General features: G+C 35.0%; 1 protein-coding gene across 6 annotated transcripts in view; it reads right to left on the bottom strand.

Annotated features, from left to right (window-relative positions):
- SMARCAD1 (SNF2 related chromatin remodeling ATPase with DExD box 1) overlaps positions 1-12,062 on the bottom strand; it is a 101,476-nt gene that overhangs the window by 9,600 nt on the left and 79,814 nt on the right. For all 6 annotated transcript variants that reach the window (XM_024574808.3, XM_024574810.3, XM_045183658.2 and 3 more), the window contains 8 exons: positions 7,517-7,652; positions 6,875-7,012; positions 5,333-5,428; positions 5,120-5,237; positions 4,790-4,911; positions 2,792-2,980; positions 1,591-1,709; positions 532-714 (listed from right to left, as the gene is read on the bottom strand). In XM_024574808.3, the coding sequence (XP_024430576.2) occupies positions 532-714; positions 1,591-1,709; positions 2,792-2,980; positions 4,790-4,911; positions 5,120-5,237; positions 5,333-5,428; positions 6,875-7,012; positions 7,517-7,652 (1,101 nt within the window). The remainder of the gene's footprint in view (positions 1-531; positions 715-1,590; positions 1,710-2,791; positions 2,981-4,789; positions 4,912-5,119; positions 5,238-5,332; positions 5,429-6,874; positions 7,013-7,516; positions 7,653-12,062) is intronic.

The following is a 12,062-nucleotide window of genomic DNA, read 5'->3' as shown; positions in this document are numbered from 1 at the left end:
GGTTCATAAATGAATACATCAATGTCTTTTGGAAATACAGTAAAATACTTTACAAAAAAATACTGTGTGCTGTTTGCACGTAGAGTTAAATTATAGATATTTTTCACCTCTACATGGTCCTATGACCGATGTCAAAATTAACTTTCCCCTAAAATATCTACAACTCAACCTATTTCCTGAAAAGTAACAATGTAACAAAAGTATCTATATTACCAAGTCTATTTGACTCTTTAATGGTCTTTTTTAATTATTAATGTCTCACAGGCAATGGATCATTTATAATACTACCTTTTCATTAGCTGCAGAACTATGTGGGTTGGGGTGGGAGGTTATTTTGTTTTAATTACTAGAAACTGAATAGGATACATAGTGAAGTTCATATTCAACACTACTGGTATGAACTACATCAGTAGCTATGCTTTGATAAAAATATAAAAGCTAATGCAGGACACCTGACAGACTATATTCTAATATTCTATACACATTAAACTTGCATTTGATTAAAAATAAATTTCAACTGAAAACACTTACTTAGTCTGGCCTACTCTATGGCATCTATCTTCTGCTTGTTTATCATTGTAAGGGTTACAGTCAATATCGTGAAGGATAACAACATTTGCTGAAGTCAGGTTTATTCCTAAGCCACCAGCTTTTGTTGACAGCAGAAACACAAAGATATCCATATCGGTATTAAACTCATCAATTAAATGAATCCTGTAGATAAATATATTAGGTTAAATCTCATTAAAAGCTATGTAATTAAAACTGAGAACAATTACATCACATGAAAAATAAACTTGAAGATGTAAATATATGATCTTAGTATTAGAGCTATTTTATCTGCAGCTATTTTATTGGAAGACCTTCCCAATTCACCAACATTTTTTCTATACCATTTATCTCTATTAATTCTTAATTCAATTATTCAGATTTAATTAGTTACTGAAGGACTATTTTGTTCTTTGTTTAATGGCTTTTTGGCTTATCAAAATTCTGGATATGGGTTTTCAACCCTTAACCCTCTCAGAAGTCTGTCATTTGCTACTGTTAGACCATGTAACTATGAACTGAATCTCAGGATCAAGTTCTACTGGTGTAATAATATTGGTTTGCATAACTTCCACCCTCTCTAATGCAGGAGGAAAACAATTCACTCTGGCTGATAAACAATAAACCAAAAGATATAATACAGTTTAAACACACTAGAAAAAGCATTCCTTTTTTAAGACAACTTTTTAACCTTTAGAAATTAAAAAATAACCAAACTTACTCAATTACCCTTAAAATATGAAAGATGAAAATTTAAAACAACTTGGTTTAAAGATAAGGTTCTTTATACTTTGATTTTTAAAGAGAAAAACACTGATAATACATAATTATAAAACTATTTCAAAATATATTGGTATGCAATTCAGACCAAAAAATTTAAAAGAAAACATTCCTCATCTTAACATAGTAATTTGAAGTAACCACACATGAGACTCAAAGCAATACAATTCTATCTAATGCTCTGGACATTTAAAATTCCAACATTTACTCTTACTTGAGGATAAGGTGGATAGAGATTTTTTGAAACTAAATTATACCAACCTTTCAGAAATCTGAGTCTTTCCATCTAATCTGAGGTATCTATGCTGATGATGTTTTAAGAGAACCTCTAAAATATCCAGCATCATGGTAAATTGGCTAAATAATACAACTCTATCACCCTGTGAAAATATATGTATGTATTAGATACATGGGAAGAGAAATTATAAGTATCTAATGATTAATTGCTTCTTAATAAAAATCAAGTACTTATAACTAAGGTAAAATTCTTAGACTGTACATAAGTTAAATTCTAAACTTAAGAATTAACATTCAATTTTCAGTTTTGATTTTTAAGGACAGTTAATGGGGATCCAAAGTACTAATTGGACGAGATCTTACAAATTTAAGCTACTTCACATATAAACCATAGTATTACTTAACTAGCCATTTAACATAGTATCTTCAAAATACTAATTTTGAAGCAATCGTATAGATTGTCATTAATGAAAAGACTGTTTTTTAAAACCATCAACATAGACGTATTCTACTAACTTTTATTTTTCTTTTGGGGATTCCACAGAGGGAAATCTATACCCATATACAGTGGAACTCCCTTATCTGAGGAGAACACATTCCAAGATCCCAGTAGATGCCTGAAACCACAGATAGTACCAAACCCCAGATATACTGGTTTTTTCTGGACATACACATACTTTTTCACTTAAAGGAAGCACTTTACAGCCATCTTTGGCATATCCAAATTACCAGCATCATTACTCTTTCACTTTGGGGCTACTGATAAATAAAATAGGGTCACTTGAATACAAGCACTGTGACACAGTCCATCTGATAACGGACAGCTGATCAGGTAACTGAGAGGGCAAGTGAGCGATGAACGGGCAAGGACACAATGTAAATAAAGATGCTGGACAAAAGGGTGATCCGTGTCCAGGGCAGAACACAGGTTTCATCCCACAACTCAGCATGCGATTTAAAACTTTGGGCTGTTTAGTTCTGGGATTCTCCATTTACTGTTACATTTTTGGGTCACGGTTGGCTGTTGGTGATTAAGACCACGGAAAGCAAAAGGGCAGATAAAGGGAGAACTACTGTATATCCCCCAAATGCTCAAAACACTAGTTTCTTGAAACACAGTGTAGACAAAAGCTAAAACTTCAATTTGAAAGTCAAATGATGGAAGAACTGTTTAAAAGAAGTTTAACTGGGAAAATACAAAACGAAGAGCCTTTTTCTTTAATACCTTCTCTTTCAGTTCAGACAAAATGCGTCCCAAAGCTCGGAATTTTCCAGAATCTAAAATCAAGTCCATGTCTAACTGGAAGTTATTAATGTGTCGATACTGTTTACAAAGTACATGTAATTCAAAGTCTGTCATAACTTCCATATCTTCAAAGATCAGGTCAGGGTTAGCTTCACAATGTGTAGGTTCCTCAAAGCAAAACAAAACAAAACAATATACATACTTCAAAATTACGATCATTTATATGATCAAAATAATCGAATAAAAGTTATTCACATCTGATAAAATGTGTAAATCATAGAATATTTTAGGGGGAAGAAAATTACTATTCATTTTTTATACACAATAAAGGAGTAAAAGTCCTTACTGTTTTAGAATTAACAGTGAAATATTTACAAATAAATAAGGTCTCGAATTTACTTCAAAATAATTTTGGAGAGGGTCTAGATGAAACAAGGGTAGTGATACCCTTGGACATTGTTGGTGGGACTGCATATTGGTGCAGCCACTATGGAAAACAATAGAGATATACCAAAACACTAAAATCAGATCTACCATATGACTCAGTAATTCCACTGCTGGTATTTATCCAAAGAAAACAAAAACACTAACTTAAAAAGATATATGCACTCCTATGTTCACTGCAGCATTATGTACAATAGCTAAAATAAGGAAGCAACCTCAGTGTCCATCCATAGAAGGGATAAAGCAGATGTGCTATAAAAACAGGGGTGGGCAAAAGTAGGTTTACAATTATAATACACATAAGTAATAATTAATAAGAGAATAAACTGTTTCACATATTCACAACTATAAACCTACTTTTACCCACACCTGTATGTACAATGGAATATTACACAGCAATAAGAATGAAATCTTGCCCTTTGCAACATCAATGGACCTAGAGGGTGTTAGGCTAAGTGAAACAAATCAGACAAAGACAAATGCCATATGTGAAATGTAAACAAAACAAATGAACAAACAGACTCATAAAAACAGACTAAAGGGATGGATGCTTAAGGGGAGGGTGGGAGAAATGGGTAAAAAAGGAGAAGGGGAATATAGTCAATAATGACGTGATAAATTTGCATTGACAGATGATTACTAGAATTAGTGACCACACTATGAGGTATAAAAATGTTGAATGACTATACTGTACACCTGAAATTAATATAACCAATATAATATTGTATACCAACTCTACTTAAATAAATAAAAACAAACAAAGAGCAGTGTTATTCCAGATAAAAACTGTAGAAATTGGGTGAAGGTTATATGGGCAGAAGGTTTCATTATAGAATTCTCTTTTTTAACATGTTTGAAATTTTCCATAGTAAGTTTAAGATAATATAAAAATAAATTAAAAAGCAAATGGTTGCTTTCAACAAGGAGAGGTGCTAAAGAAGAATGAGGCAAAAATAAAGAGTAATCGCTAAAATTACAGACAAAATCAGGAAGCAATAAAATGAAAAAAAATAAATGGAGAAAAATGACTCACTAACCAGGCTATAAAATCTGAGTAATCTTTTGATACAAATAAATAAAGTAGAGAAGTATATAATGAAGTCTAGATCAAGAGTTGGTAAACTTTATCTTAAAGGGCCAGATAGTAAATATTTTAGACTCTGTAGGCTAAATGATCTGTTTGGCAAATACTCAACTTTGCCCTTGTACTGAGAAAGCAGTCACAGACAAAACCGAAACAAATGGGCATGGCTGTGTTAGAATAAAACTTTATTTATAAAAGTAGACACTGCCATATTTGGCCCTAAGGCAGTAAGTTGGCTGACTCCTGAGGTAGAATGTCAGTCTTTCTTGGCTCTTATGTCCCCCAAATTATCTTGAACTTTGTCTTAAAACATATTTATTTTTCTTAAATGGGGTTTGAAGGGTTCATGTGCTCATTAGGTTCAGTGATCTGATTTTTAACCTAACAATTTAACTTCCTATTTAACAAAATTAATAAAGTTTAGTGGTAGTATAAGATGAAATCTTTACCTTTAGCATAAGCTGGGACATTTCCTTGAGTTTTTCAGCTGTGTAATATTGGCGATGTAATAAAGGGTGATTGGCCATTTTTCTCAATTGCATCATGACATTGCACATTTCTGTGTTTTTTTCTGTGATCCAAAGAGACACATTAAAAAAAAAAATACAAAAAACAAGCTGATAGCTATTTTTTTTGAAATATATCTCAATGCAAACAAAAAATTTTAAAATTATCCCAACTAATTTTTTTAAAAAATGAGTAAAGCCTACAATATAACTAAACAAAATGCTGCCCCAGTAGATTATTTTTCGTGTAAAATTGTGAAAATCTGATTATACCCAAGTTATTGATAGATTTTTTCAATCTGTTGAAAAGACCCAAATAGAGTTGCTCCTGCTTCTCGGACATTGCACACAACTCAATTTGATCTTTCTTAGGAGGCAGCTGCTTGAGAACCTGGGAAAGGAAAACAGTTTAAGTAAATCAATCAAAGAAAGAAATAAAGAGATTTAAAAAAACAATCTTAATAAAAATAGGCAGAGGAGAGTTACCTCATCTTTTACTCTTCTGAGAATAAATGGTTTTATAATTTGTTTTGCGTGTGCTATTCTCTCCTTTTCATATATGCTTTGCTCATCTGCTGATTTCTAAGTAAGATAAGAACACATCCTTTTAGAAATTATTTGCTTAAGTGATCATAATGACAATATTACACAACATGAAAATTTGAGTTGCTTTCCACAGAAACTCTATTCTAGATGGAACTTCCCATTTGAATCCTGGGCTATATAATCTACTTTTTAAAGCTCGGTGTATGTTTTGAAGTTTCATGACATGTATTTGGGTATTCTGCTGAGGTACTGTATTTTTTAGACTATAAGACGCACCAGACCATAAGACACACCTAGATTTTAGAGGAGGAAAATAGGAAAAAAAGCCCTTCTCCAACCTCCCCCTCCCCCCCCGCCAGCCAGGTAAGCTACATTCAGACTATAAGAAGCACCCCCATTTCCCTCTGAAACGTGGGGGGAGTGCGTCCTATAGTCTGAAAAATACGGTAATAAAATTGAACTGAAAACTAGGTTAGTTTTCAGAAGTCATTACTGATTATTTAGAGAGCTTAATGAAAAAGTGTGTGTGTGTGTGTGTGTGTGTGTGTGTGTGTGTGAGAGAGAGAGAGAGAGAGAGAGAGAGAGAGAGACTGAGAGAGAAGGTGAGGGGAAGGGTGTGGGAGACAGAGATGGGTAAAAAACTTGTGTTTATCTGGGGAAAATGCCCCTAAAAGAAAACTAGTACAGATGATACGAATCATGTGGTCTAAAAAATGGGGATAGTTGCTAGCTAAAACCTGTTAATTTTGGAGAATTAAAAAAGTGGAATTTTATTTTAAAATGTATAGGAATCCTCCATATCCTATGAACTGCTAGGCCATCAAGTGGGAAAAATACACTAGTGAGAGTTTAAAAGGCAGTTAATTGTAGTAGGAGAATATCACAGAAAATTCTTACAAAATATGAGTGAACAGGAGAGTCAGGAATCTATATATACATTGGTGTACTGAAGAATTTAGGAGTTCTTGGAAGACTATAATGTATTTTTCCTAAGCTATCAACAGAAAATTAACAAAATTTTCATCTAAAAGGATTTTTTATTGTAACTTTTAGAAACTGTTACTTTTGTATTTATAAACTTTTATTTCAAGACATACGTCCCAGTATAAGAATTTTTAATCTCTGCCCAGTTCTACAGTTTACCTATACAAAATGCTGATTTTCCTGACTGATCTTAATAAAGAAAAAGCAATAATCAAACTATCCCCAAATATATCTGAGCTCTCCACTAATTTAAAATTGTCACTCTTCAAAAATTTAGTATGTTAAAAACCAATACTTTTAGACACTGATTACACAAGTTACCAATTCATTTCCCATTGTATTTTGACTGACTTTCCAACTATCCAAGGATAGGAATATCAACTACTTAAATTTCATAGTGCATATGCACCATGAAAACAAGGAAAAAGACAAAATAGAAAATGACCCTGGTGAAACACAAAGTAACATATCTTGGAGAAAACATAAATTTATGCTTACTGTCTTAGAAGAAAACATTCTTCGTATTTCACTTGTGCTACTACTAAACATGTGTGGCATAACAAAATTCAACAGTGACATGAGTTCTAACAGATTATTCTGCACAGGTGTGCCTGTGAGCAGCAAACGGTTATTTGCCTGTGAATGAAGGTAAAATTAAGATTAGTACTTTTTTTAGAGACACATCCTTCTTTGTCCACCCTCCTCAGTGGGGGAGAAAAATATTTAAACCATTATTAATAATGCAGCATTCTGTAATGAAAGATTACTAATTTGAAAAAATTATCATCATGGTACTTTAAGACAGAATGTGTAAAACTAATGGTTACAATTTTGTAAGTAGGTAACTTGCATCCCCACGGCACTTTTATGAGGTGATAAAGGAGAATATATTTAATATTCAGAGTTTATCATGATTAATTGAGGCTCATAAGCTATGAATGTTTTTTTACAATTTTAAAGGGTTGTAAAAAAAACTACAGAGAACAAGTGACAGAGGCTAAGTGGTCCACAAAGCATGAAATATTTCTTATTTGGCCATTCATAGAAAAAGTCTGCTGACCTGTGATATAAGATACTATATATTAAAATACATAACATGAAATGTTATCATCATTGGAGAAATCCACAAAATACTCTTACATTAATAGTCATAAGGTGCTGGTAGCGAATGGAGCCCATGTTCTTCAGCATATGTCCCTCATCGAAAATTGCGTAATTAAGTTTTAGTCGTCGAAAGAGACTACGGTCATCAGAGCTGCTGATTGCACAATTATACCTGTCATCAAAAGAAAAAAGGAATCTCTAGGGTTATACCTTTAAGAGCCTGGACGCTGGTAAGATTTAATGCTTTGTAAACTTATCTTATTTATACACTTCTAATAGCCAGTATCTAAAAGACAGCACTAGTTGGTGCTCAAATACTAATGAACTTTATCCAGTAACTATTGATGTACATGTAATCAAGTTAAGAAAGCTATCATATATAGCTAAAAGAAAATTTAAATGTTATACTTTAACCAGACTTCTATGCACTGAGGAAAATGCCAATTTTCATAATTTACATGTAATCTGCACTTATGTACTTCACTTCATGAGCTATTATATTTTAAGCAGCACCAGAAAAAAGGACATTAAGCTAAGGCATTTCTATTAAGAACATAATGCTACTGTATTAAACTAGCAGATCCAAGATATAATAGTTAATGGCAGCTAGCAGTACAAGACTAGATAAAAAAATTGAGTCTATTTTATTAAGGAAGAAAAGAATTTTGAAAGAATTATTCTAATCACGGCTTCCTACAGAAGTCAGTAGAAAGAAATCATCAAAACCTACAGTTGGTTTCCAATCAAGATGGCAGTGTAGGCAGGCATGGCTCACCTCTTTGCACAACCACAGCAAAATTACAACTAAAATAATAGAAAAACTATCATTCAGAACCATCAGAATCGAGTTAATTTGAAGTCTGACAACTACGGATTAAAAAAAAACACATCCACTGAGACTGGTAGGAGGGGTGCAGATGCAGAACGGGCTGGTCTCTCATCCACATGGATAAAAATTAGGGAGGAATATCTCAGGAGTGAGGAGTCCCAGCCCCACAACAGGACCCCTAGGCCGTGTTCCAGTGCCAGGAAGATAAGTCCCCACACATCTAACTGCAAAAACCAGTAAGGATTGAGTTCGTCAGTGGAAGAAATTGCTGGAGCCCCAGGAGTTCCTCTTAAAGAACCCACACATGGACTCACGTACTCAACTCACCCCCTCTGAGCTCCAGTACCAGAGTGGCAGCTTGAAGGGCACCAGTGGCATACAGGGAGAGGATGCAGTGTCTGGCATCTGGGTGAGGAGAGGCCATTGTCCCTTTTCTGAGCCCTCCCCCACAGAGCCTTAGAACTGGCAGGCTGGTGCCATATTTGAGACGCCATCAATCTGGCTAACACTAACCTGCCTTGGAGATCCCCAAAGACTCCACCCCACCCAACCTACAGGCCCACACAAACTTATTTTTGGTATGAATACTGCTCTTGTCTCATGTTTCACAACTCCCTAAATCCTATCATACAACCAGTCTCAGTGAGTTGCAGACCCTAGACTAGCAGCAGGCAGCCTAGATTTACAGCTTGGCTTCACCTGGAAATCTTCATGCCCAGCACAACCGACAACCTTCTCAGACTGCTTTATAGCTCAGGAAGGCAAAACACAGATGGGGGCTGACCTTGGCCTGCACCACCCAGGAAACTCCAGGCTCAGTGCATCCAGTGGGCAACTACAGACCCACATCGGAGCACCACCACCCTGCCCCTGCATAGCTGATCCTCCTCGGAGGGCAGAGGTTGGTGGTCAGTGGTTACAACCAATCTTTGCAGCTGACTGGCCTGGGTAAAACCCTCCCATTGACCTGCCAACAGCAATTAAGGCTCAATTACAAGAGGGTGTACTCAGCCCACATGAAGGGCACACCTCAAGTACCCAGCCTGGGTGATAGGGGAGGCTGTGCCACTGGACCCTACAGGACACCTACTACAGTAGTCCACTCCACCAAGACACAGAGTCAAAGCAGCTCTACCTAATACATAGAGACGAGCACAGGGGGGCAGCCAAAACAAGGAGACAAAGAAACATGGCCCAAATGAAAGAACAGATCAAAACTCCAGAAAAAGAGCAAAACAAAACAGAGATAAGCAACGTATCAGATGCAGAGTTCAAAACATGGCTATACGGATGCTCAAGGAACTTAGTGAGGCTCTAACCAGCATAAAAAAGATCCAGTCAGAAATGAAGGATTCCCTAATTGAAATATCAATTTACAGGGAAACAACAGAACACTGGATGAAGTGAAGAAGTAAATCAATAACTTGGAACAAAAGGAAGCAAAAAACAACCAATCAGAACAACAGGAACAGAGAACAACCCAAAAATGAGGATAGCAGAAGCAGCCTCTGGGACAACTTCAAGGGTTCCAACATTCGTGTCACAGGGGTGCCAGAAAGAGAAAAGAAAAAGCAAGAAACTGGACATCTATTTGAAAAAAACAATGAAAGAAAACTTCTCTAATTTGGCGAAGGAAGTAGACATGCAAGACTAGGAAGCACAGAGAGTCCCAATTAAGTTGGACCCAAAGAGAACAACACCAAGACACATCCTAATTAAACTGCCAAAGGTTAATGACAAAAAGATAATCTTACCAAGAGAAAAGGAGACAGTTACCTACAAAGGAGTTCCCATAAGACTGTCACAGCTGATTTCTCAAAAGAAATTTTGCAGGCAAGAAGGGGCTGGCAAGAAGTATTTAAAGTGATGAAAAACAAGGACCTACAACCTAGATCACTCTATCCAGCAAAGCTATCATTTCAAATGGAAGGGCAGATATAAAATTCTTCCCAGACAGGGTAAAGCTAAAGGAATTGATCATCACGAAATCATTACATGAAATGTTAAAGAAACTTATTTAAGAAAAAGATGATGATTAAAACTATAAACATTAAAATGACAACAAACTCACAACTATCAGCAACTGAATCTAAAAAATAAAAACAAAAATAAACTAAGCAAACAACCAGAAAACGAACAGCATCATAGTTATGGGCATCATTTCCAGAGTTATCAGCTGGGAGGGGGAAGGAAGACAATGGGGGAAGCGATGTATGGATCAAGAAGCTTAATTGGTAGGAACAAAATAGACAGGGTGGTGTTAAAAATAGTGTAAGAAAAGGAGAAGCCAAAGAACATACATAAAACTCATGGACATGAACTAAGGGGTTGGAGGTAATTGCTGGAGGGAAGGAAGGTAATGGGTGGAGGGGGCAAAGAAAAAAAAATTGGGACAACTGTAACAGCATAATCAATAAAATATACTTAAAAAACCCTACAGTTAATATGCCTGAAATAACCTATATGATAAATGAGAGCATTAAGTTCTCTGCTAGATACTTATGCCAAATAGCTACTAAGTGATGATTAACTTATTTGGTTATATTTCCCATCCTTATTTCTATTCTAACTCAAAATTTTCACTGAGATTTCATTGTATTATTACTAATACTTACTTACAAGCTAGAAATATAAATCATCTTGGTGGAATATCTTAAATGTTACTTTATTATTATATTCAAAAGAAATGCCTGTTTGTATTTTTAAAATTTATTTAAGTATAGTTGGTATATAACATTGTATTAGTTTCAGGTGGACAATATAGTGATTTGAGACTTTTATAATCTTACAATGTGATAACCTAATTCTGGTAATCATTTGTCACCTTATAAACTTATTGCACTATTGACTGTATTCCCCTTCACCTTTTTTACCCATCTGCTCACACCCCTCCCCTATGGCAACCATCCCTTTCTATGAGTCTGTTTTCTTTTTATTTTTTTAGATTCCACATGTAAGTGAAACCATATGGTATTTGTTTTTCTCTGTCTGATTTATTTCACTTAGCATTATATACTCAAAGTCCATCCCTGTTGTTGCAAATGGCAAGATTTCATTTTTTTAATTGCTGTGCAATATCCCATTTTACATCTACACTGCATGTTCTTTATCCATTCATCTATTGATGAACACCTAGGTTACTTCCATTTCTTGGCTATTGTTAATAATGATGCAATAAACCTAAGAGTGCATTTATCTCTTCAAATTAGTGTTTTTGTTTTCTTTGGATGATACAGAGAAGTGGAATTGCTTGGTTACAGAGATCTATTTTTAGTTTTTGGAGGAATCTCCGTACTGTTTTCCATAGTGGCTGGATCAATTTCCGTCCCATGAACAGTGTGTGCGCAAGGGTTCTCCTTTCTCCAAATCCTTGCCAGAACAGAAAATTGTTGACGTTTTGAAAACAGCCATTCTGACTGGTGTGAGGTGGTATCTCATTGTGATTTTATTTACATTTTCTTGATGATTAGTGATGTTGAGGATCTTTTTGTGTCTTCTGGCCATCTGTATGTCCTCTCTGGAGAAATGTCTCTTCATGTCCTTTGTTTATTTTTTGTTATTGAGTTGTATGAGTTGAAATACTACTTTAAGTTTAACTCAGAGGATATTATTATAAAACCATACTTTCAATCAAGTGGACCAAACCTTTTATAACCACTGTCAGGCACCTGATGTACTAGCAAAAAACTGCTATCTTGGTGTCACACACTGAACTGAAAAATGCCTGAATCCTCCTAAGTCATTCGATTTTTT

Source organism: Desmodus rotundus, chromosome 4 (genome assembly GCF_022682495.2).
Source record: "Desmodus rotundus isolate HL8 chromosome 4, HLdesRot8A.1, whole genome shotgun sequence".
Lineage (NCBI taxonomy): Eukaryota > Metazoa > Chordata > Mammalia > Chiroptera > Phyllostomidae > Desmodus > Desmodus rotundus.
This window is presented reverse-complemented; position numbering and strand designations above follow the sequence as displayed.